Here is a 26,437-nt window from a genome sequence, read left to right on the forward strand (position 1 = left end):
TGAAGTAGATGACAGTCTACAACACACCTCTTCTGCCTCCCCGCCCCCCAAGCAACACCAGAGTCCAACCATCCCACTCCTTAGCTCTCATCACTGGCCACTCTCAGCCAGTTCACATACCCTTCCACACTAGGATGACAGGGAAAGAGGTCAATTCCAAATTAGACTCTTTCGCTATGGTTATAAAGTATGGAAGATGGTGGCAAGAAACAGGAAGACATCAGCAGCAACGGAGCCAGGGTCCACTGAGTGCTTACGGAGCCAGGGTCCACTGAGTGCTTACTGTGCTAGAGGTCCTATGCATAGTACTCCATATGCAGGGTATCTCAAGGACCCTAACCATGGCTGGAACATACAAAATTACCAGTATTTCGCTTTGTAGGGGAGTCTATCAAAATGGCAAGCTTATATAGTCTGCCTATACCAGTCCTGCTCTTGCAAAAGAGGCCCTTAACAACAACTGAACACGCAGCCCCATAGCTGGTGGGTGACTTCAGTCTCCTGAGATGTGCTTGAGCTCTGGCACCACTGGAGTGGGCATCATGGTACAGGGCCTGGGAGGGAGGGGCAGGCAGGCATTCTCCTCATTCTTGGAGCTGGCACTACACAGCAAAAGCTATGTTAAAGTCTAGGACATAGTATGTGTTCAATAAAATGTCAGCTGCTGTCATACTAATGACTTAAAACAGGAAATATATATTTGACTTTATCCTCCAACAACAGGTCAACAATCTTCTATTATATCCATAAAAGGTAGTCTATTCTGTGACTAAAATGAAATCATTGGTTTCTCTTAGAAAGAAGTTTGCTGAACTCTTCAACCCAAATGACATTCCAGAAGAACACATCTAAAGGGAGGAGGGATGGGAAGGATTTCAGAGTGGGAGGCTTGGGCTGTCTCTGCTGTGCAGACCACCCACCCTCTTAAGGTTCCAGAGCATCTGTGGCTTAGCATTCTTTGCCTGGACCCCTTTGGGACATGCCCTGGGATCTGTGCTGACCCTCAGATAATGACCTCCGACTCTGGTCTCATCTGAGGGAACGCCACCTTCCTTCTGGGAGCCTTGTCACACAGCTATGACAGTACCATGTCATCATTTGAACGTGCCTCCTCCCAAAGGTTCGTGTATTCAGAGCCTGGTCTCCACATGGCGATGTTGGGTAATAGTCAAATGAGTATAGTCTCACAAGACTCCAGTTAGTTCTTAAAATAACAAGTTCTTATAAAAAGCTCACCCCAAGTCCCTCTTTAGCTTCCTGTCTCATGTGTGGTTATCACTGTCACCCCATCTGTCATAAGGCCCTCACCAAAGCCAAGCAGATGTGGGCCGTGCGTGCTCTTAGACCTTCAGAACTGTGAACTAAATAAATCTCTTTTCTTTTTAAATTACCCAGCCCTGCGTGTTTGGTTACAGCAAGAGATAACAGGTTAAGACCTGGGAGAAAGAGGGACTTCCCTATTTCTAAACCCAGATTCCAAAAGGATTTGAAGCCAACACATCCTTTCCCAGAGTTCTTTCATAAGAATAATGGAAAAGGTATCTAGTTATCTCATATCCAAGTAAGCAGCTGACACAGAAGCAGGAAACAGGAACCCGGTACTCCGTCCCTGTCTGAGATCTGGGTCTGCCAGGGGCAGCCCCCTGGCACCAGCACCCAGCGGCAGCTGACCAGTGGGGCCCTGACCCGCAGCCTGACCCCGACTCTCACTTGCGCATCAGCTTCTCCACCTCCCGGTCCTCTTCCTCCTGGAGTTTCTGAATGAAGCTCTTCAGGACTGGCATCTCAAACTTGATGTACTGGGCCACCTGGGGAGGGGCGCAAATCCCGCTGTTATTAAAAATGTTTCGCTGTAACTCTCTTCAAGGCAAAAGAAATCCCTTTTTTGCACTAACCCAGAATTTCCTCATTCTACCCCAGGCTGGTCAAGTCTGCATGAAGAAACCCGCATTTACATGTTTCCATCTGGTTACTTCTCAGTTTTCATTTTGTTATTGTGAGCCACAACTCCGGTGACTTCAAACAGAAAAGTACTTTCATATAGTGGTTCAGAAAAAGAGCTTCTAGGGCTGGCAGTGTAGCAGGTAAGGGTGTATGTGTGTGTGGGGGGGGTCTAGTCCTTCCCTGGGCTGGGAGTGTGGCAGGGGGGCAGGGGAGTTCTAGTTCCCTCCTGGGGCTGGGAGGGTGGAGGTGAGCTCTGACTTCCATCCCCAGAACTGCAACAAATCAAAGACCAAAGAAGATTTTAAAAACTGCTTTGTCTCCTCAGAGAGAAGGTGAGGAGTCATCACAGCCCAGCTCCATGTCTCCTGCCTCTGGGTAGCCAAATAGGGGGGGGAGTGACTGGCTCCAGAGAGTTAAAGAAACGACTTTCCCTCCCCAGCGCCCACCCCTACCCCCCCAAAAAAAACAGCTGAGTGGTGGTGGAACGCTTGGGAGGCAAAGGCAAGCAGGTGTTTGTGAGTTCAAGGCCAGAGTGGTCTACAGAGTGAGTTCCAGGACAGCCAGGGCTATACAGAGAAATACTGTCTCAAAAAACCAATCCCCCAACACCAAATAACAACAACAAAACAAACAAGCACATCCCTGACCTACTCTCTCAACTTTTCCTCCACCCTACAAGTGGTGAGTTTGCCTAGGTCGCTTGCAGTGGCCACTGGAATCCCTGTAGACTTGACACACTCTCAATCTGAGTGGAGACTTCAAATGAGCTTCCATGGTTCAGACTAGTTTCCTCTTTTAAAAATTGTTTACAGATTTATCATGTGACCAGCTAGGTGGCCCAGCAGAAGAGGAAACCCCTGGGAAGTCTCCTGCCTCCACCTCCCGCCTAGATAGACGTCTGTCCTGGGAATTCGAACTCACACATGTGCAGCTCTTTACCCACTGAGCAATCTCCCCAGCCCCTGTACCAGTTTCTTATGCTCCAACCACCAGCCATGGGGAAGAGTCCAGGAAGCCACTGCCCTTAGGCCAGATCTGAATAAAATAAAGCTCACCCGAGCCTGACACAGGGCTGCTGCTACCTGATAGCAGAATCATGAGGAAAAATGGTGAATGCTAAGGAGTTTGGATTTGGGGGTGCTGTTACTGTACCAACTAACACCGAAAAAAGAAATTCCCTGCTGAGTTCTTGGTGTTGAGAGCACGCTTCCAAAGCATGCTCAGGAGGCTCAAGAAATTCATTCCTCTAACAATCCCACAGAGCCCACTGCTATCAAAAGAACCTGATATTAAAGCATGGAAGCCATAGGAGACAAAGCTCTGATCAAAAAGTCATGCTGTAACCCAACAAGTCTCCTCCTCCCCTGCATCCTCGACGCTGAGGACCGACCACCAAGCAAAAGGGACTCACATCATAGGTGACCTCCTCCACCTGGTCCTTCTCCATTAGGAAGACTTTGGAGACCTGTTCACATGGGCCCTGGAGGATGCGGGCGATCAGGGGATAGTCAGAGTTCTTCAGTTTCTGCTTCTCTGAAATTGACACAGCCAAGGTAGCCTGAGCTCAGGCTACAAGCTTTCTCACCAGGAATGGTGGCCAATTCAGGGCTCCCAATGGGACAGGCAACTTAGGAGATGCAGCCACACGAGTCAGGCTACTTTTAACACAGACACACCAGCCCCCACCCCCACACACACTAGTTCCACTAGTCCCCACACACGCTAGCCCCCCATAACACTAGCCCCACACACACTAACCCCATACACACACTAGCCACACACACACACACACACACACACACACACGCAAGCTAGTCCCCCCACACACTAGTCCCCCCACTAGCCCCACACACACACTAGCTCCCCCCTCTCCCCACCAAACACACATACACTACCATGCCTCACACCCTCTGGAAGACACCACTCAGGAGGAACTGGGCATCTGCCTCTGGAGAAAATCCAGTTCATTTTCTAATAGGCCGTTAAGTTTGGGGATTTAGTATTACTGCCCACATGGCACTTCCTGGGGCACGGGTCCCGAAAGCCCACCAGGCTTAGGGACAAACAATAGTTAGAATTGTAGGAAACATCAACAATGGAATAGAGGGTTTTGTCTTGCACTTGCTATTTTGAGTTAATTGAAGGATGTGAAGCAGACTGGGTTCTTCAGACTTACCACCGCTGGTATGGACCACGTACAGAGCAAACTCCTCTGCTGAGTTCTCAATCTGAACCAAGAGCAAAACTAAATTCAGTGAAACATCCCAGCCTTGAGTCATTTGCTCTACCTCTGCTCTTTGAAGCCAGATCCCAGACTTCTACAAAGTAAGGGCTGTTTATTTACAACCAAGGACATGCAACGGGCAGGGGAACTGTCAATCATGCTAGATAATAGCAGTGGAGCATCCTTTACCCACAATGTTCGGGAGAAGACAAGTTTCAGATTTCAGAGTTTTTCAGGTTTGGGGATTTTGGCAGAAGTTTTACCAGCTTAGCTTCCTTCTACAGAACCCTGAGACCCAAGTTGATGACTAAGTCACACCATTGCTCAAGAAGTTTCTGGGGCTGGTACATTTTAGATTTCAAGCTTTTGAACTGGAATAGTTAACACATACCAGAATGGGAGTCCCGCACATTTAATGTGTTCATTTATCTCACACTATGACATCCTCTAACACGTCCCGTACTATGGCATCCCATAACACACGGCACCACACTCCACTCTCACTCTTAACATGTGCTCACTCATACTATGACATCCTAAAACGCGTGGCACCACCATCCTACAAATAGGAAAGCCAGAACTCAGCCATCTGGCAGGTGGTGCATGGGAACCCAAACTCAGAGCCTTTGTCCTAGGCTGCCCTGGATTCCATGAAAAATAAGAATACTCGAGCCAGCAAGACAGCTGGCTGTTTGCTATGTAAAGCCTGATGGCCTGGGAGGGAGGGAGGGAGGGAGGGAGGGAGGGAGGGAGGGAGGGAGGGAGGGAGGGAGGGGGAGGGGGGTAGGGAGGGAGGGGGTAGGGAGGGAGGGAGTCAACTCCACAAAACTGTTGCTTGCACATGCATCGTGGGACACGCACATCATGGCACAAACGTACACAAATAATAAGTAAAAAAATTAAAAGCAAGGGCTGAGGGTGTTTGTGGCTTAGTGTGAGGATTTGAATTTGAGTCCTAGGACAACTAAGTAAATAAGTAAGTAAGTAAATAAATAAATCATTTGGGACAAAAAGAAGAGGAAAAAAAAATACTAGCTAGGCTCACATGTATAGTCCCAGCACACCAGAAAGCTAAAGCCATGTCTCTTGAGTCCAGGAGTTTGAGACCAATAGGGCAATATAGTGAAGTCTCATCTCAAAAACAAGAAAAAAGTAAACAAGCAACACTCAGTGTTTTAATTGGCATCTTGACACAATCACCGGGAAATGAGTCTCAGAGGGGGATACCTACAGTCTGTTGGCCTGTGGGAGTTATCTTGATGCTAATCGAGGTGTGGGATCTGCTCACTGTGGATGGCACCATTCCCTAGGCAAGCCCCACCCCCACCTCCCACCCTGACAGCCCTGAGGCTCACGGCCAACAGAGAGAACTTGCCTTAAACTTGTTGAGCAGCAGCTTCAGGACCTGCGGGGTAGTCATGGTACTGTTGATTCGGACATTGGTGACAGAGCCATAGGCTGGTGTGAAAACTGATGTCTGTCAACAGAGGAGTCTGGCTTAGGGGAGGAGTATCAAAACCAGTGCCAGCATCAGGCATGAATGTAGACAAAGTGGCCCTTGGGGTTTGTTCAGTTGGGACTATGTTCCCCTGGGAGTTCAGGTCTGAGCTCCAAAGAGCAGGGCTAGGGTGACACCAGATAAGCAGAGTATTCAGAGACCCTTCCTTTGAGAGACCAGCCTCCCAGCATGTAGCTGTGCATGAGGTGGTCTCCGGCCACCCTCCCACCGCGCACTTGCTTCCGGTGGGATTTAAGCAGCAGAAAGGAAGGGATGGTTAGCTAGTTTGGGGTTCCCGAGGTGGCAGCATGCTGAGCTGCACTGAGACCTGTAGCCTTGCTCAAAAATAGTCATCAGCTTAGGGGGTCAGATGGCAGCAGAGAAAGGAGTAAATCATTATGGTCCATTTTCAGGGGGTGCATTTGCAGCTTGTCAGAGAATCACAGAGAGGCAGGGGGTATCAACACCAAGCCCTTGTGTAGCTGGTGCCAGTGCTTGCTTGACTGAACACTCTCAGGACATCCTAGGGGTTGAAAAGCCACAGGCGGCCTGCTACATGACTGAGCCCATGGATCTTTAAGGAGATTCAAGTCCCAGGATAGAAGTTAGAAAATTCTGCATCCTGATCCAACAGGATGGGGAATCTGTGGAGGAGACAATACTAGACTCAGGGAACATTGTACCACTCTAAAAACCTCAGCCAATTTGGAATGTAAGGGTCACTAAGAACTTAAATGCGATTAGGAATGTAAAATGCTTGTTTTGCACCAAATGGCCTGCCTTCCTGCCTTTTCTCTAGGATGCCACTGACTTTGCAAAGTCATGAAATATAAATGCTTGTTCTTTAACTACAGAGTCCCTAGCACTCTTATTATGAAGTGAGGATCACTGTTTCTCACACTAGGAGGAAAGCACAGGGTCTGGGGGAGACCAGGGGTTGGAGCAGGAATTAACTACACAGACTGACCTGCCAAGGTGAGCAAAGAGGCCATGAGAGGTGCTCATGGAGCTCTGAAAACTAAGTCTCTTCACACAGGCTACTGAAGTGCCCCACACCTAGTGGGGGCTGTCCTCACCCCAGCCCTGAGTCTCTCAAGAAGCCAGTAACTCCATCCCACCCACATCCCTCAGGCTGAACCAAAAATTCTTGGCTTCCTAGGTGCTTCCTCCTCCCCTGGGACCACATGGCCATAGCACGGAAGCCAGATGCCCAGAAAGTAGTGATGTCCCCAAGGTTGTTCCTCTACCTTGTGGTTGTAGTAATGGCCATTGATAGAGAAACGATGGCGTCTGATTCGCCGCTGGTCACTGGATGTCCTTACATTGCCACGGCGACGCACCCCAACATCACTGCGTGTGCGCATCAACTGTGGCGTGTCCTCCTGAACAGGCTTCAGGCCCCTGGAGTCTGGGGACAAAGGGGGAAATGAGCTGTTTGCTTGAGCCCGATTCCCTATGAGGCTGACTCCCCACTGTCTCCCCAGAAACACATTTTATAAAAAAAGATTTCCTGATGAAGGAGACACACATAATTTACCAAGGAGTTAACAGCCACAGGTTCTAAGCACAGGCCTCAGAGCCGGCTCCCCAGGCTCAGATCCCAGGTCTACCCCGCCAGGTTTCCCTGGCCTCTCATGCCAGTTTTTTGAAGGGGTAACAAGAGCCTCCACTTGTGGGATCATAGTGAGGGTGTAAGTAAGTTAATACATATAACAGAGCTGAGAACAGCACCTGACTCGGGCTAAGCCCCACCCCAGGGCATGCGAGATGCTGCAAACAAGCTGCCACCGGCACAGCATGGGAGGGGGGGGGCTCGAGGCCGGGGCACAGCACTGGGGGAGGGGAGATAGGGAGGCTTGAGGCCTTATGCTTGACATCAATCGGCTGGTCATACAAGGCTATGTACTTTGTGAGTCAACTCACACAAGCTGCTCACAGCAAAGTCACAGAGACAGGAAGTCAAATGGCAGCTGCTACTGGTGAGGGGGCTCGGGGACTAGGGCTCCTGACAAAATTCTTACCTTTTAACTTAAAAAAAATATTGATCCATGTGGGTTTTATATATTTATACAAAGAGCCACAGGTTTGAAACACAGCAGCTGTCACTCCAATGGCCCTAGCTGGAGCTCACATACCTGTGGGGCTGGGTGTCTCCCTGCCTTCAGCAGGCATATCCACTTCTGAGATCTGAACGGTGGGCGTGCTGAGGGGCTTCAGGGTGGTGCTGGAGGTGGCAAACAAACGGGAGAGACTTGTTTAGCCCCTGAGAGGGTATGTCTCAGTGTCAAGGCCCCTTCCTGCAACGGGAGCTTTTGCACATGCTACAGACAAGAGATGCAGGCAGGCTGTGCTGAGTATCCAGGAGGCTGGCCCAGACCCTATTCTAAGTGTTGGATGGGGGTGGGGAACTCGGGAGAAAGATGTCAGTCCCCACCTCTACAGCAGCACAAACTCCCAGTCCATGAGCCCCAGAAGGGAGAACCCAGAACAAAGCCTGCATGTGGCCTGCACCAAGTCTCAAAGCACGTGTGGGGTCTACAGCTCATTTTCCTAGGACACGACTGCAGGCTGGCTTTCTTTCTGTTGGAAGAATATCTCAGAAGCTGCCTCTGGCATCTACGGCTCGGGAGTGATGAATACTCTCAGGGTTGCAAGCTGGAGAAGGGACCACAACAGGTCACCTGAGCTGAGACCCGGTTTTGCTGTGGTGACTTGGAGCCCCAAAGAGAAGTGGAGGCAGCTCAGGAAAACACATCCAAGACCAACAGGGGATTCCGTCTGAAGGGAGAATCTGTTTGACAAGGTGAGAAGAGGCTTTCCCTGTATTCCCAGGATGGTGGCATTAGGGAAGAAAAGTAAAATTGAAAAGCTGCAAGAATTTCTCCTCACAGCTGTCTAAGATCAGTCCACATCCTTCAGAGCATGGCAGACGCTGGGCCCAGGTGGCACTCCTCCCTCTGGGGTCCAGAGAAGAAACCGGCTTTGGCAACTCACACACAGTCCTACAGGAAACGTTTAGATTGCGCTGTCATCTGGGACATGCTTCCAAAAGCCCTTAAAATATTTACAGGCTTCAAGAACCAGCTTGTTGTCAGGGGATGGAGAAAAACCAAGAGTGTAGTCTGAAGGATCCCTGGGCAGCTCCAGCCCAGGGCATCAGGGGGAAATGGGATGTTTAAACTCATCTCACTTGAAGAACAGAATATAACAATGTAGAGGTCAAAGCCAGGCTGGGAGGGTCCAGCCCACTGGAAGCCCAAGCCCTGACCAGGCTTCTCCATGCCCAGTGGGAGGGGCAACTTGGTTCTCTTGGGAAGAGCCAAGGTTGGTTCCAGGGTTTGGCTGTTCTGTAGATATTTCTCAATTAAGGAGAATGATACACTTGGCTGTGGAATGTAACAATGTTCCAGGCAGCCAACAGAGAGGGAGGGCTCAGTTCCCCTTTAAAGTAGAAAGCACGTCACTGTGGTTTTGGCCGAGCAGCCATCCCACTCCACCCAGGCTCTGGCCCTAATGCTACCCACCTCAGCGAGTTTCGAGGGGAACAAGGCTAGTCACTTGATCTTAAAACTGAAGTCCCAGAGAAAACAAAAGATCTGCTCAGTGCCAGCAACCAGCTGTTAATTTGGCCACCGAAGGTTGGTCTTCACCCACCTTGCAGTGAGGACCAATAAGAGACCTCCTAGACTACTGCTGTGTGCCATGACCTGTCTCCAGTGTATGAGAGACCCCTGGCTGACCTCACTTGGCTAGCTCAGACAGAACATTCCTTTTCTTCCATTAGATTCCACCAAGATAGATTTGATCAGAGGGTTCAAATCCTAGATGTTCCAGGAGCAAGCCCATTCCAGCTGGGAGGATGTGTGTGGGTTGGCACCCTGTCAGAGCCTGCAGGCTTGGACCAGTGAGCCACTAACAAGAACCCTGGAGAGTCCAGGGTTGTCCTTGAGGGAGGACCGTCTGCCACCATGCCTTGGCGCTTCCCTTGCTGATTCAGAAGCACTCCTTCTCACTCTGCTCCTGTGGAGTCAGGTCAGACGCCCCTTCCTTCCCCTCCAAACCCATGGCAGGTAGCAGTGAGGGGTTCTAGGAACTGGACTGGGAGCCCCCTGACATGCTCCCTTCACTCACCCCTGTGCTCCCAGGTTACAGCCGGAGTGCCAGGAGGAGGAGGACGGCGGGGGACGGATGCGCTCGTGGTCGTCCTGCATCTGGAGCCGAATGGGCCTGCGCAGCCCCCAGGAGATGTTCAGCAGCCCCTCCACAATGAACTCATCTTCTTCCTGCCACGAAGCAACCGGGTTGCTAAGCCCAAAGTGAATGAATCCACAGGATTCGAGTGGTGAGCAAATCCTAGCTCTGAGGTTCACTCTGCTGTGAAGTCCCTAGCTCCCTGCAGCTGACCTCGAAGGTCAGAAGCACAAAAGTTTCTGTGAAGGGCTGAGCTAAGGGAGACTCTGGGCTGCATGGGGCGATCCCCCACAAACACATTCCCAAAACCCTGTCTCTTGGAACTTGAGATACACATGTGCGATTCATCAAACCTTTTTATTGTCTCTATCCTCATGACTTTAAGGAAATCAGAATACAATGGCCAGGTATGGTGGTAGCTCATACCTCTGGTGCCAATGCTCAGGAAGCTGAGGCAGGAGGATTGCTATCAGTTCCAAGTCAGTATGAGCTACAGAATGAGCCCCTAACTAGAAAAGGCAAGGGAGAGAGGGAGGGAGGGACAGAGAGAGGGAGAAGGAAAAGACAAAGATGGAAGAAAGGAAGGAGGGAAAGAAATTCAAGATCTTAAAATAACAGATACCGGCCTTACTAATTAGAAGCAAGAACAAAACCCTTGAGCTGGCTGTTCCCCTTGCATTTAGCAATCCAACTTGACTTTGTGTAACAGCGACTCAAAGCTTTCCCCAAGTTTACTTACAGAACATGCTCCTGGAGCAGAACTGTTGCCTTAAAAGGTGTCAAGTGTCCGCCAGCTGCCTTGCTAATCTGATTGTTTCTTAAAGCAAAACTCCCCTGTGCTCATCATAATCTAACAACCACGACGCTTTCCAAGAGGTGAGTTAATCCTTCAGAAATTCCAAAGTTGTACCCAAAGGTTGTTGACTAACAAGAAGTTAACTAAATGTAAAACCTGCCTAAGTGCAGCCTTCCAATCCTATTTAGACTGGAGATACCAGAGAGGAACTACAGGGTCTTTCCGATTTGATTACAAGATGTTCCCACAGGGTATGGACTAATTGTTTGGTTCCTTGCTGGTTCCTTCCTAGGAGGAAGGGTCTAGCTGGAGGAAGCGGGCCACTGAGGGTTATACCTGCTCTCTAGTAACTTCTGTATGTCTCTACTTCCTATCTGCTATGAGGTGAAGAAATTCTCCTGCCACACGCTCCCACCACAGCATGTTCCACCTGGGCACACGAAGCCAAGTAACCACAGACCACGCCCTCTGAAACCATGAGCCCAAATATCCTCCCCTTCTTTGAAGTAGTCTGCCAGGCTGTGCATTCACGGCTACACAAAGTCATCCAAGGACAGAAGCAGGACAGCCAAGCAGGCATGGTCCTATGCAAGGCTCACGCTCACAGCCCAGCCACCAGTTAATCCCCTACAAGGGTCAGGCTTCGTTTCTCCCATCTGAACCCAAGCTTTCATGAGTGTCAGAGAAGTGCCATGAACATCTTCAGGACATCTGGTCAGTAGTCAACTGACCTGGGCCAAAGGATCGTCCTTGTGGTGAGGGGGAGACTAAACAATATGGGAGAGGAAAGCAACAACATTGGGGGCATTTACTGCCTTCAGGAGAAAGGCTTTTATGCAGGTAGGGCTGGCTTTTTGTATGGTTTCCAGCTGGCCAGGACTAGCATCGCTCCCTTATTCTAATAGCAGGGTAGGACTCAAAGTAAAATGCTTTAAGAGACAGGGAAAGGCCACTGCCCCGTGTATTCTCTCTCTCTCTCTCTCTCTCTCTCTCTCTCTCTCTCTCTCTCTCTCTCTCTCTCTCTCTCTCTCTCTCTCTCTCTCTCTCTCTCTCTCTGTCTGTCTCTCTCTCTCCTCTCTCTCTCTCTCTCTCTCTCTCTCTCTCTCTCTCTCTCTCTCTCCTCTCTCCTCTCTCCCTCTCCCTCTCCCTCTCCCTCTCTCTCTCATATCACAAGTCCTGGGATCATCTTCTATGGCATGAGGGAAAAGGAAAAGACTGGGCCCTACCAGGGCAGGAGGCTCCAGGCTTCCTATGAGGACACCTTACCTCTCGGTGTCGGAGTTGCAAGTTCTGGCCTTCATAGTACAAGTTGTAGGTCTTCAGATGGAGGAGAAGTTCATTCCTTGGGAGAGAAGTACATTGTCAGCTAAAGCCATCACAGCGCAATCATTCCCTTTCTTGCTCACCCCTCAAATGGCCTCAGCAATTTTTTTTACTGTATGTACAGATGGAGGTGCACACAGAAACACGCATATGTATACACACATGCACACACAGGCATGAAGAGTTCTGCACCAACCACCCCATCGACACCTTTCCCTGTGACCAAGGTCAAGATAAACATTAAGAAGCAGCCTGGGACATCATGACATCCTGTAAAGACCAGCATCTCCAGCATTCTGCACAACCCACAGACAGGCAGGCAGAAGTCACAGAAACAGAGACAAATGGCCTTTCCATGTCAACAGGAGTTCTCCTGCCTCTCTTGGGTCTTTCTTCTCTCATGCTTACTGTGAGTGAGGACAGGATGACTGCTATTGGATTTCACAAAGCTCTGAGACTTCTGGCCCCTATAGGAAGTTGACAGGGATAACTTAGACTGTAGGAGGCTTAGCTTCAGGCATTGGAGAAACCAAGACTCTCAACCACAAGAGCCTATTTTTTTCAACTGAAGGAAATGAATGATGCCTTGTCACCTGAATACCAGAGTGAAAAGTGGTCAATCAACCTCGTGGTTCTTTGCTCTGCTATTAGGAGTAGCCTCCACCTGAATCCCCCAATATCCTGAGCATTGTTTAGACCATGATCCTGCAGTGAATAGAACACATCCCTGTAGAGTGTAGTCTTCCTGCCAGCCTGGTTCCAGATCCGCATGAGTCCCAAATGAACACACAGGAGGCTATATTAATTATGAAGCTGTTGGCCATTTGTTTGGTTTCTTACTGGCTATCTCTGACTTAAGTATTTAACCCATAATTGTTAATCTAAGCATTTCTCAGAGAAAGGGTCCAGACCTCTTACTACTCTGGTGGCTACATGGTTTCTCCTGTGTCTCTCTTTCCCAGAATCCTCCTCAACTCCCAGTCCCACCTATCTTGCTTCCCTATTGGCCAACAGTGCTTTATTGACATATACACAGGACTTCCCCATCACATCCCTATGAAAGAGGCTCCATGTACTTGTTGTCCTCCATCGATAAAATATATCCTTATGCTTATCACAGATCCTTCTCTGATAGGCCCTAGCCCTGAGCTCTGTTTATCAGCCAATAGAGTCCATTCTTATTATAAAGGTCACAGGCCACAAGTTCTACTATGTTTAAATGTTTAAGGAAAGTAAATTATGAAGTCAGTCCCTGGAGGGCTTGACCCAGTGCCCACAAAGATGGCACTGTCCTGAGTTTCATTCCTCATCCCTCCCATGGATCTTTCCACAGCAGGCCACGAAGCTTGCAAGGGATGGGGAGGTGTTTGTCCCTGACATTGGGCTTCAATGACAAACCAACCCCTGTCATGTTTAGCAAATTCTCATCAACAGAATAAAGGAAGTTTTTGTCACACAATGGAGTAACATACCAATGAAAATATGAATGTACCACATACTATACTGATGAATCTCAAGAGTGTTATGTTAAGTAGAGGAAGCCAGACCTCTTGGAGAGCAGTGAATAGACATGGGCTAGAGAAGCCTTCGGGACCCTGGGAATCTTCTACTATTAATACACATGCCTGCTGTTTATCACTCACTCCATGAGGGACACCAGGTGACAGCTGTGTGTGTCTTCTTCCCAGGGAAGAGGTGACAGAGCTCAGCTCTTCTAAACCCAGCAGGTCAACAGAGAGACTGTGGTTCCCAATGGGAGTCAAACCCTCAGAGAGTCCCTCAAACAGGCTAACCCTCAGAGAAGGAGTCATTCTACACAAGCCGGACTGAGATAGAGAAAAATGTGACTCCACAAAACCCCAACCAAAGGCTCACTGTGCTATCCAAAAGCCCTGCTCACTATAAGTCCCCAGGGAAACTCTTTGGTGAAGATGCAAGAATGTTCTGGATCTCATATAGCAGGCATCTCTACGTGGCCAAATATAGTGTCTAAAACAACTTAGTCTCAGATAAGCTAAATCATTTTTACAGGTGGGGAGCATCCAAGAGGTAAACTCCCTATGCTGGGTATGGAAACTTGCAGTGGGACGGGCTGGAGACAGAGCTTAGTGTGTAGGGTTTGCCCAGGGAGGTCCTGGGTTTGATCTCAAGGGGATCGGAATCAATGTCTATTCAACCTCTGTTTTATCAGCAAAGCCTGTTCCAGAGACATTAATGCATAGGAAGTCATGGATCCGTCCTTTCTCCTTTTTCCTCCCTCATAGTATGGAATGAACTGGGCCTTGGGAGTATTAGGCAACTGTAGCAAGAGGTACATTCCCAGATCCTTTTTCTTTTTAATTTTGAGATAAGACTTTATAACTCATTACAGCCCAGGCTAGCTATGAACCAACAATCCTCCTGCCTCAGCCTCCCAAATTGCTGGGATTAAAGGTGTGTGTCACCAGGCCCTACTGACCCCGGCTCTTTTTTTCAGAGGGTACTTGTGTCAATTTTAGTCAGAGCCACAGTAGTACATGGCACACTATCACAGCCTTGTCTTTCCCTAGGCAACACCACAGCAGGAGTAGTAAGCATGTTTGTGACCAATTTATGGCAGTTATGACAAAATACTATACAATAGGATTTCAATTCTCAGCTGAGAAATTCATGATGAGGCTATAGATGATTTGGTGTTTAGCAAGGGCTAGTCCTTCATGTCTCCTTCCTGCTTCCTCACATGGCAGAAGGACAAGCCAATACCCTCCCTCATTCCACCCCTACAGAAGCCCACATCCAGCTGGGTGGTGGTGACTCATGCCTTTAATCCCAGCACTCGGGAGGCAGAGGCAGGCGGATCTCTGTGAGTTCGAGACCAGACTGGTTTACAAGAACAAGTTCCAGGACAGCCTCCAAAGCCACAGAGAAACCCTGTCTCAAAGAAGAAGGAGGTGGTGGAGGAGGAGGAGGAGGAGGAGGAGGAGGAGGAGAGGGAGGAGAGGGAGGAGAGGGAGGAGAGGGAGGAAAGGGAGGAGAGGGAGGAGAGGGAGGAGAGGGAGGAGAGGGAGGAGAGGGAGAAGAGGGAGGAGAGGGAGGAGAGGGAGGAGAGGGAGGAGAGGGAGAAGAGGGAGAAGAGGGAGAAGAGGGAGAAGAGGGAGAAGAGGGAGAAGAAGAAGAAGAAGAAGAAGAAGAAGAAGAAGAAGAAGAAGAAGAAGAAGAAGAAGAAGAAGAAGAAGAAGAAGAAGAAGAAGGAGAAGAAGAAGAGGGAGAAGAAGAAGAGGGAGAAGAAGAAGAAGAAGAAGAAGAAGAAGAAGAAGAAGAAGAAGAAGAAGAAGAAGAAGAAGAAGAAGAAGAAGAAGAAGAAGAAGAATAAAGAAGAAGAAGAAGCCTCCCACATCCCAATTCATCACCACAGACTTCAGAGGGAATTTGGTGGGGGTGGGGGTTAACACACATTCAGAGCCTAGCAAGCAACCATCAACTGACTCCTCTTTCTGGAAGCCTTGTTTGAGTTTCTGAAGGTGCTGTGTCCTGTTACCCCTTTACTGGTCAGGCTAGATTCACTGGGGCTTTCTTCCCACTGCTCTCACTAGTCCATGTAAGCTGCTTAGCGGCTCACACAAATGAAACTCCTCTCCCGGTGGCTTCCATCCACCTACAGAGTCCCAGCATTGGCTGAGCAATACTATGAGACATCTTACTTGGACATGTATTTATCTTGTCCGCACGGGACTAGGGCAGTTTGGTGCGTGTAGTCCATCCTTCCCTTCTCTTTTCATCAGAAGGAGAAGCCTGCAATTAAAAGGAAAAGCCAGAGTTTAGAGACACGTTATGACCTTGGAAGACACAGCAGGACAGGAGATCCAGCAGTAGACAGGAGACAAAATCAGCTGGAATCTTCCCCCAGATTCACAGCTGGAGCTGCCCAGAGTAAGCAGAGCTGATGAGACGCCATACTGGCCCTGCTGGTCTCATATCCTAGAAAAAACACCCACAGCAAAGACCATAACCTCCACCACAGCCAAGGAAAATACGGAAAACAAAGTTGGGCCAAGGATGGCCAATGAGTCTTCTCTCTAAAAGGACATCTGCCACGCAGATCAGCCTCATCTGGCAGGGACCTCCCAAGTCTACTGAAGTTGACCGAGGGCAGGAAAACACCTGAAGCATTCAAATAAAGCCATGCCCAGCCATGCAGCATAGTTCTGTGAGCACCACTGGAGTGCAGTGCATGAAGAAAATCCATTACTTGAGAAAACAAGTAATGGGTTAGGAAATTCAGTCTCATCTGTTTCATTTCATGTCACAGTAGCATGCCTATGCCTACACAGCCCAAGTATATGAAAGCACATATTTGAATGTGCTACATAATATGCCAGGGCTTCTCAGCCTTCACCCACTGACATGTGCAGCTGGACTGTGCTCTGTTGTGGGTCTAGCCTTCACTCACTGACATGTGCAGCTGGACTGCGCTGTGTTGTGGGTCTTCCCTGTGCATTGGGAAATGCTTGCCAGTCTCCCTGGCCTCTTCCTCTCGAAACCAGGAGCACTGCCCCAGCCATAACTATCACAATGGTGTCTAGCACTGAGCATGGTGGCACTTGTCTGCAACCCCAGCACTTGGGAGGCTAAAGAAGGAGGATCATGAGTTTGAGGCCAGCCCAGTCTACATAACAAGTTCCAGACAAGCTTAGACTACGGTGAAATTATATGCACGAACAACAACAAAAACAGTTCTCCAGCCTCTTGGATCCAAGCTGCCTCTGGTTGAGTAAGGAACTCTGGCCCTTACACAGACTCACAACTGAATAGAACTCATGAGTTCAATGCCCCACAAACACATGGTAGCTCACACCATCTACGAGATCTGGTGCCCTCTTCTGTTGTGCAGGCAAACATGCAGGCAGAGCATTGTATACATAATAAATCAATCTTTAAAAACTAAAAAAAAAGAAAATCAAAAGTAAAAACCATTAAAAAGGGAGTTATGAAATGTAAGAGTGACGGCTGGTTGGTGGCTAGACCATCCTCACCACTACTATACTTACTCTGAGAGGCGCCTGGTCTGCCTTCCTGCCAGTTACCAACCCGTTATTTCTGAGGCACCACAGAAAGTGCAGGTACCAGATACTTTCCTGTGACAGACTTCAGCATGCCTATCATTAAACCAAATTCACTGTGTTTGTGGGAACAGAAGGGGCCTGCCCTGATCATACCTCGAGTTCGACTCCAAGAGAACAGAGCCAGACCCAAAGAACCATCAGACAATAAATCTGCATTGTTTTAAGGCTCTGAGTTTGGGTGATTTGTTCCAGGAACTACGGGAAATGAACAGAAGGTTTCTTCAGTCAGAGTGGGGTCTAAGTTCTAAAAACTTGTGTTTTTCCAAACACCCAACAAAGTCTGACTATGAGAACAGAGTAAGTATGCACTGTGCAGAAGAGAAAACAGGGCAGGAAGTCTGTCCAAGAAGCTTTTCTTTCCTTTGCAAGTGACAGTTACTCTTATCTAGCAAATGCCCGCAAAGGCCTCTTCCTAAGCACTTGGCGGTTTTCACATTCCATAGCATTCACCGAGTGTTGTCTAGCTGTGCAAAGCTAACAGTTTCCCTGCTGTCAGTGTGTAGGCTGTGTAGACAGGAGGAGTAAACAGTTTATCAAGGGAGGGCAGGTCCATGGTGGCCCACAGGAAGGACAGCATCTGAGTTTAGGTTGGGTTCTGGGGGCCAACTGGATTCAATGACCACCCCCAACTAAGATGTCAGTGGCAAGAGGGTGATGACAACAGTAAGGGTAGATGTGCCCAGGCAGAAGTACATCTGTTGTAGAATATTAAAGATGTGTGACATTTGTCTATGCCGTGGAATATTTGTTTAATGATGCAAAGGTGTGCTGCATTCTTTTATGTTACATTTGTTTAACTCTGTGAAGCTGAGTTACTGTGCCTGTCTAAAACACCCGATTGATCTAATAAAGAGCTGAGCAGCCAATAGCAAGGCAGGAGAAAGACTATGTAGGGCTGGCAAGCAGAGAGAATAAATAGGAGGAGAAATCTGGGAAGAGATGGAGGAGCTAGAGAAAAAGAAGAGGAGGATACTGGGGGTCAGCCACACAGTCAAACATGGGATAAGAAGGAAAGAAAAGATACACAGAAATAGAGAAAGGTAAAAGCCCAGAGGTAAAAGACAGATGGGATAAATTAAGAAAAGCTGGAAAGAAACTAGCCAAGCTAAAGCCAGGCATTCATAAAAAGAATAATATCCGGTGTGTATTTATTTGGAAGCTGGGTGGCAGGCCCCCCAAAGAGCCAAAGAGTAAAAAGAGTCAAAAAACAAAAAACAAAAAGCCAACAACACACACCCTTTGTACAAGACGGGAGTGTGAGCCTCAGAATCAAAGCAGATAATGTCATGAGAATAGAGAGGGTTAGGACAAGCTTCTAGGTAGCCCTGCCAAGAGAGTGGGCAGAGGGAGAGGAGCCCCTAGAGGAAGAGGGGAAACAAGAAATGCAGTGTTCCGAAAGCCTTTAGAACAGGGTATCCAAGACAGAGGTGATAGTGGAGCAAGGAGCTGCTGATGAAGCCCAGGGAATGAACAGACACTTGTAGTCTGGCTGGAACTACATGAGAGTCATAGGAGACCTTGGTTAGAGTTGTTCTATAGGAAGGTCCCAGTGAAAATCAGATTAATGGTAAAGAATGAGCCTGGTGTCTCAAACACAGGAGAAGTGACATTGCGTTCTTTTTTGCCCAATTCTTCTCTTCCTTCCATTACTGGTTCTTCTGAAAACATGTATCCCCTCTACCCAGTACTATTCATCCATCCTCCAATCTATGACTCCTCCCAACCACCCATCATTCTCCCACCCATTCTTCTATCCTATATCCTATCTATCCATCCATCCATCCATTCATCCTCCAATTCATCCATCAATCCATCATCTTCTCACCCATCTTTCTATCTCCTATTCATCCTTCCATCGTTCATCCATCCTCCCATCCCTCCTGCCATCCACATTGCCATCTATTCATACAGCATCTTCTCATCCATTCATCATCCATCTTCCCATCTACTCCTCCTCTCATCTGTCCTATCTCCCATCCATCCATCCATCCATCCATCCATCCATCTTCCAAGCCTCATATCATTTTCACCCATAATCTCCATCCCTTTTTTCTTCAGAATTATTTAGCTAGTCTCAAACTCACCAAGTATATTTTCTGTAAGGCTCTCTTTGTTCATTGCTTCCACCATAACCTATAATTTAGTAATTTTGTTTTGCGTCTGAAAGCAGTCTACCCTGCTCTTCAGACAGTTCCCTTTTGACACCACATCCTCTTAAACCTACTGGGAATACCAATTAGAGAGTAGGAGCCTTCTGTGTAGTTATTAAAATCTACTTAATACTAGAGGCAAAATAGGCAGATCAACAAAACAATACACATGCAGAATTAACCCCAAATGTATCTGGAAACACAAAATGTGAGCAGCATCTCTAAATACCAGAGAAAAGATATACTACCAAAAAAATTTCACTAGAGGGCTTTCTGGCCTTTGGAGAGGACAATATGGAGATGGGAAATTTATTGTCTTTTATGCCTTCCACTAAAAGATTATACATGCACTGAAATTTAAATGTTAAAAATAAAATGGAGAAAAAATTTGATGAGTGTATGCTAAACTAGATGTGAGGGGAAAATTCTTTCCTAGTCAAGACTCAAACTTCAAAAACATAATAATTAAAAAAAAAGAAAGAACTATCACCTGGCGTTGGTGGCTCACGCCTTTAATGCCAGCACTTGGGAGGCAGAAGCAGGTGGATCTCTATGAGTTCAAGGCCAGCCTGGTCTATAGAGTGCGGTCTACAGCCAGGCTCCAAAGCAATATAGAGAAACCCTGTCTTCACAAACAAACAAGCAAAACCTATCAAAGCTTCCAACTTATGCATAGAAAAAATGTTTTAACCCCATAGAAAGTCAAAAGGCAAATAGGGGGATATATTCACAATGCATATGACAAAGGGCTAATGTCCTTAATACATAAAGGACCTTATCAATTCAAGTTATTGATAAATCTTTGAAAAAATGTTCCACCTGTCTTGTGATCATTTTTACTTACCAGATTAATAGAATCAAGTCATCTGTCAGCCTTGATTGTAGAGATTCTCCAAGACCTCACACTCATTCTAGTTACAGCACAATCCTACCATGGGCATAACCAGAAATGGTCTGCTATACCATCCGCACTAAATGTCTGCCCTAAAGACTCATGTTAAGCTACCCTGTTTTTTTCTGGCCTGCTTTCTCCTCACATTTTTTTCTTATTTTTATACTTCTTGAAGTGTAGGAGAATATTTCCATAGGCTACCATGTTGTCAAACTGATATGGCAGCTAGGTGGTTGCAGGACCCACCATCTCCTTCCCATGCTTCCAGCATCTGCATCTCTCTTCACAGACTTTCCAGCCATCTCTACAGATCCCCAACTACTCCCAACCAGCGGGGGAAAATAAAGCTAAGTTCACACACACACACACACACACACACACATGCACATTCTCCCCCACCCCCGTCTCTGTCCTTCTGCAGGGCAAGCCCCAGAGGCATAGCAGTAACAGTGGGATGGAAATTTAGAGTCCAGTTCCACACAGGAGGAGGGTCAAAGGAAGATGGTTGCTGGAGTTGGAATGTGGTTCAATTGGAGACTTCCTCCAAGGGCGACCCACAGATTCTATGCCCCTGAACATGGCAGCTGCTGGTGGGAATCCTCCTGTCTTCCCTGTTATTATCTAGAATTTGCAGGTTGCTGTAGTCCAAATGCCTTGCAGGAATCATTTAGAAGCATCATGCCCACAATGCCTTGGGACCAAACTGGTGGCTGTCATGTCTTTGTAGAAAAGACAGGAAGAAAGGAACCAGGGCCATATCAGTGGGCATCCTAAGCTCGGCGCAGAAACTCCCTCTGGCTTATCACACTGAGAAAAGATGAAAGATGGAAGAGAAGAAAGGAGACAAAGGAGGAAGGAGAAGGGACAGGAAAGAAGTGTGTGTGTGTGTGTGTGTGTGTGTGTGTGTGTGTGTGTGTGTGTGCAGGTTTCACCCAAACAATTGCTAACTTGGCAGGCAGGCTAAACCTTTGGGATGTCACTCACACAGGACTTCTGAGTAGTACATTAGAAAGTAAAGTAAGTACTGAATGTCCCCTAAATACAGAGCATATCTGCTAAGACATTTGGAAATATTACTACTGTTGGACACAGGCCACCAGACCCCACACTGAACTCACCATGAGATGTCCAACCAGTCAAATTTCCCTCTGGTGCCAGCTTCATACATTAGCAGACTGTTCTGGACTCTCCTTAGCACTACCAAACCCCTATATAATGTCATCCAGCTTGTCAGAGGGGCCTAGTTTGTCCCAAATAGAAAACAATCATGATTTCTTTCCCACTTGCTTTAAAGACACAGTGAGATCACACCCTTCCCTCTTTAAGACCCAAGGGAATGTCCTTCCAAAAGATATTTCCTTGGTCATTGACCATGACCACATCTCAACCACAGAGAGTCTTCTGGGCCTGCTTTTCCTCTTCAACCCAGACCCAGGCAAGCTCTTGTGTTCTCATCCAAGTTTTCCTTACCTTCTGAGCTAACCCAGTCACCTCTGTCCAGGCAGTCAGACACTCAATCTCAGCTTGGCCTTCCTTACAAAACTTAAGAACTGTGATAAAAACAAAAAACAAACAAACAAAAACACCCGTTGGGGCCTTCTTCACCCTCCTGGGCCAGCTGCTCCCATCCTGAGCCCTCCCTTGCCCAGGTTCCCAGGAATATTCACCCCTGCAATGGAAAGCCTGGACTCAACTACAGCCGATAAGGAGAAACTGCTCTCAGGGAGACGAATTCCCTAGGAGCAGAGTCCAAGCCTGAGGACAATCCGGGCAACAACAACCTGGAATTTCTTCGAGAAACATGTGACAGGGCTGCCAGGGGAGGGGTTAACGGGTGGCGCTGATTCCCTTGGAGGCAAGCAGTTGCCCGCTGCTCCCATAGGGTCTCTGGAGTGTCAAGAAGAGCACAAAATTGTCAGTGATATCAGTGCTAACTAGTCCAAAGGCCCTGCCCCCTCCAGGGAGGAAGAATGACTTCACAGACATTCCTCGCATGAGCCAGTCTCAAGACAGGGAAAAGCTGAGACACATATGGGCTACACACTCTACATGCAATAGTGAAAGAGTCCAAGTGGAACCAGTAATGTCCATCACACCTTAACAGACACTTAGAAGCAGCATTGTCTGAAAGGCGTGACCTCTCTGCTTGACGTCATTAACTAACTAGATACTGTATAAAAGTTGGCATTTCTGCCTTGTGTTTGACTTCGGATCAAATCACTCTAGACTCTACACAAGCCTGCTAGTCACTCAAGGATTGTCTGACTACCTAACTCACCTCTTGTCAAGGCTGAAGGTACAGAAATAAATCAATGTCCCAAACCTAAATAAGTCACTGTGGATTCTAGGAATAGCAAAAGCTTCACAGGATGGGCCACCCTGGAAGGGTGACAGCCATCAGTGGGAGATGTGTCCTAAAGCAACCCCTCTGGTCCTCTCAAGGCATGACCACGACAAGGGCCAGAACCCAGACAGTGCCCTCACAACATATTGCTTGACTACGCAGACTTTTGTTGTTATTGGTCTCTTTAAGTGGCACAGTGGTGTGTGACTGAGCCCAGTCAGTTATGGCTGTAGAGCCAGGGTTTTGCTCTAAAACTCTGGTTGGAATACTAACCCCACATCTGGAAGTAAATACTCCCAGTTTGGCCATGGTGAAACAGCTGCCCACCCAAGGCAGGCCTAGTGCTCTGAGCAGCCAAGTGGTAGGATGGGGACAGGCCTGCCAGCGATGGCATTCTCGCTGATCTTCCAAGAAGCCCTCCTCTTCCTTTCCACAAGCCTGGAGCACAGGCAGTTCCAGCTTCTCACACTAGACTCCACAGTCACTGAGGGGCTGCTCAAGCCGAGAAATTCACAGGCCCAGCTTCCCATGAGGAAGCCCCTGGAGCTGAGAGGTCCCGGCTCCTCCCAAAGGCAGCGGGATCTCTCTCTTCTTAGTCCTAATGTTGGCGTCCTCACTCCCTGTGGTCAGGTAGACCAGAAGTCGGCTCTGGTTCTGCCCCACCCTGAGTCTGTCTCTCCTGTTCGTCCACTGGAAAGGCCCAGAGGAGAAAAGCAAGTACAGAACAGAAAGGACAGCCCACAGGGAGGCAGATGGTGGCTGCTGCTGTTTTCCTTTCCTAACATGTCTTCCCAGGTATGTGGCAGGGCCCAGGCCCTGCCCTATCCCCACCTCAGCAGCCATGAAAGGATAGGGTAAGGTAGCCCTCAGTGCAGAGCACCCGTGGGTCAGAGAACAGGACAATGGAGGGATTGTTTCAAAAAACCATGATGCCCAGGCCACAACGAAACTGACCATTAGCAGTGCCTTTAGGAGCCTCTCCAGGTCAGGCCCGCACAAATCCAGGGAAGAGCCACTGTGAATTCTGATAAAGAGCTGTGTAGAGCCAGGACAACACCAAATGTATTTTCAACAGGAAGCAGTAGGACCGTCAAAAAGAGACCTGAGTTGGTATTTAGCATCTCTCCCTGTGACTTGTGCTTCCAGGGAGAAAGGGGATGGCGGAACATCTCTAGGGATCACGATGTACAGAGACAGAGCTGCTGCAAACACCCCTTGCAAACTAGAAGGGAGGAAGTCTGCCCCAGGCTCTGGCCTGATGCAAAGGAAATGCTTGCGAGAGGCCTCAGCTTCCCCTCTGGAGGCTGGTCTCCCTCCTCACTGTACCCCAGCCTCTGGAGGATGGTCTCTCTCTTCACTGTACCCCAGCCTCTGGAGGATGGTCTTTCTCCTCGCTGTAACCCCAGCCTCTGGAGGCCCGTCTCTGCCCTCACTGTACCCCCAGCTTCTGGAGGCTGATCTCTCTCCTCACTGTATCCCAGCCTCCCCTCACTGTAACCCCAGCCTTTGGAAGCTGGTCTCTGCCCCTCACTGTACCCCTGAGAGCAGTTGCACAGTGCTTCGTGCTATCACACTGAAGACTAACTAGTGAGGCCACCTGAGAGAATCAGCTTTGTGGAGGAGCTGCAACAGAGAGGACACAGTGCCAAGCCCAATGTGCTTCAGCTCCCTCATAGCAGGGCAGGAAGAAGGGCTGCTGACAAACAGGAAGCCCCAACCCCATTGCACCACTCAAGGAAGGAGACTTGAGCTGTGGGCTTGAGGCCCTGCCAAGATCTACAGATGACAAGGGATTGCACACAGTGGTTCACAGCTTTGCATGAGCAAATTCAGGTTTCCAACACCTCTTCGCCTTTGCCTAAATGCCTTGATCAATGGAGGGCCCACTTCTGATCAGGCTGTGTCCTTTCTGAGACTTGCTTGTTTTAACTCTGGCCTTCCTCAGACAACTTCCATCCTTTGCACCCAGTTCCCTGGCAGCACAAGCACCTCAGGGCCTCCCGCACCAAGCTTTACTCTTTAAACATTTTAGAATACACTTCATTAGGAGAGAGAGCCTTGAAGCCTTGGCCGTCGTGATTAGACCTTGAGGTGGGAGCATACTGGGAAGTGCAGCATATCCTACGGTCACATCTGGTCCTGAGGAGAGCACTGGAAGCATCAGGAATGTTAGGAGAGAGAGAATAATAATGGGAAAACAGGGGAGTTAGTCACCAAGGACAGCACGGGCGTGTGTGAATGGGAAAGACCGTGAGATTCTGACCACGAGGAAAATGTGTTGACACCACACACCACAAAAGCAGCAGCATCAGAGAAGAAGTAAAAGGTCCAAGGTTAGATGACTGCCTCAGGTCTCACAGAGCCCAGCATTCCTGGTGCAGTGCCTGGCTGAGACGGTCTCAGCCGGTGAGACAGCGCAGGCTGGATCTGGCACCGGCCAACAGAGGGAGGAAGTCTTGGGTAAGGGAAGGTGGATGGGAGTGGTCCAGCAAACGCACCGCAGGACAGACAGACCCATAAGAGCCAGGCCTACGGCAGAACATAAAGATCCCTGTCTAGGACCCTGGGCCTGGCAATCATAGTAACTGTCAAGCGAATATGCTACTTTTCTCCATCACAGGACCCATGATCTGTCCTCCCCTCAAAAGCCTCCACTACTAGCAAAGGCACAGGTCCTGTCTAAGCCACCTCACCCCCATGGGCCCCTGGGGCAGATACAGACTGAGCTGCCCCGAGGGGGGCGGCCTGGGATCCCCCTAGCACTTAAAGACCAGACCCTTCCACACCACCTGGGCCTCTGAGTCAGGCCCTGCACATTCTGGTCTGAATTCCCCAGCACAGCTACTGGCAGCAGAGCTCAGGAAGTGAATCTGAGGCAACTGCCCAAAACACCTGCTTCCTGCTCCACACCAGCAGGGGCCATTGAGTGACTGGAGCCACCCTGAGACACCTAGACAATCAGGCTGGCCAGAAGAGCCGCCTGTTCATAGCGGGACATCTCTCCAGCATCTGAAGGCGTTTGGCCTTCTCAATGGATGTTTATAGAAGGAAAGCTCAGAGGCCCTTGGTCTCCTAAGAGGAAACAACAGCCATGGTGCACATTAAAAAAAGGCATGGGAGGAAGCAAAACCTGCCAGAAAAAGCCACACTAAAAAAAAGGTGCCTCTGTCAGAAAAGCCGTGTGAGTGGTTTGGAAGGTACAGGTGTAGGTGTGTGAGACAGGGTGTGTGTCAGACAGGCATGGCAGTGTGAGTGTGCAGACTACTATGGGATGTGGAATGAGGGTGGGAGAGCTGTGTGGTGTGCATGTGTGAACACATGTATGTGGAGATCCAGGGTAACGCGTGCCACACTGCATTCAACACAGAAGCCTGTAACAGTGGGATTTCTCCCACCAGTAAGCAGCAGTCAGTTCTGACCATCAAGTGTCCCCTAATCCAGGTAAGTGCTGACACTGGCTATCTTGGAGGCAGCATGGAGTCTCATAGGCTGGGGATTCAATGCCCTGGACCATGTCTGCTTCATATGCCAGTCACAAGACCCAGGTTGTAACCTGCACTTCTGACCAACCGAGTAACTACCAATCAAGATCCTACAACCTGTTTGGGCAGCGGTGACGCACGCCTTTAGTCCCAGCACTCGGGAGGCAAAGACAGGCGAATCTCTGTGAGTTCAAGGCCAGCCTGGTCTAGGACAGGCTCTAAAGCTACAGCGAAAGCCTGTCCAGGGCAGGATGGGGGAAGGACGGCAAAAGACAAAACAAAATCCCACAACCCCTCCTCCAGTCCAGTTTGGCTAATTTGCCAGGCAGCTCGCAGCACTCAGGGAAGAACTTACACTCGCAGGCTGACTGTAAAGCATATCCCAGAGGTTGCAGATGAGGAGCGCAGTGTAAGGGCTGGGAGACCTGCACGTGCTTCAAGTCCTCTGCTGGTGGAGGCGCCGGTAACGCTCTATACCCTGCCCCTTTGAG

At 48.8% G+C, this 26,437-nt stretch overlaps 1 protein-coding gene across 1 annotated transcript in view; it reads right to left on the bottom strand.

Moving 5' to 3' along the window:
• Rassf2 (Ras association domain family member 2) overlaps positions 1 to 26,437 on the bottom strand; it is a 37,559-nt gene that overhangs the window by 3,912 nt on the left and 7,210 nt on the right. The window contains exons 2-10 of the mRNA XM_005068662.4: positions 15,657 to 15,747; positions 11,920 to 11,995; positions 9,798 to 9,949; positions 7,802 to 7,890; positions 6,914 to 7,074; positions 5,544 to 5,645; positions 4,121 to 4,172; positions 3,356 to 3,477; positions 1,711 to 1,808 (exon numbers count right to left, since the gene is read on the bottom strand). Of these exons, the coding sequence (XP_005068719.1) occupies positions 1,711 to 1,808; positions 3,356 to 3,477; positions 4,121 to 4,172; positions 5,544 to 5,645; positions 6,914 to 7,074; positions 7,802 to 7,890; positions 9,798 to 9,949; positions 11,920 to 11,995; positions 15,657 to 15,715 (911 nt within the window). The 5' untranslated portion in view covers positions 15,716 to 15,747. The remainder of the gene's footprint in view (positions 1 to 1,710; positions 1,809 to 3,355; positions 3,478 to 4,120; positions 4,173 to 5,543; positions 5,646 to 6,913; positions 7,075 to 7,801; positions 7,891 to 9,797; positions 9,950 to 11,919; positions 11,996 to 15,656; positions 15,748 to 26,437) is intronic.

The sequence above is a fragment of the Mesocricetus auratus genome, unplaced genomic scaffold (genome assembly GCF_017639785.1).
Source record: "Mesocricetus auratus isolate SY011 unplaced genomic scaffold, BCM_Maur_2.0 Super-Scaffold_100004, whole genome shotgun sequence".
NCBI classification, from domain to species: Eukaryota; Metazoa; Chordata; class Mammalia; order Rodentia; family Cricetidae; genus Mesocricetus; species Mesocricetus auratus.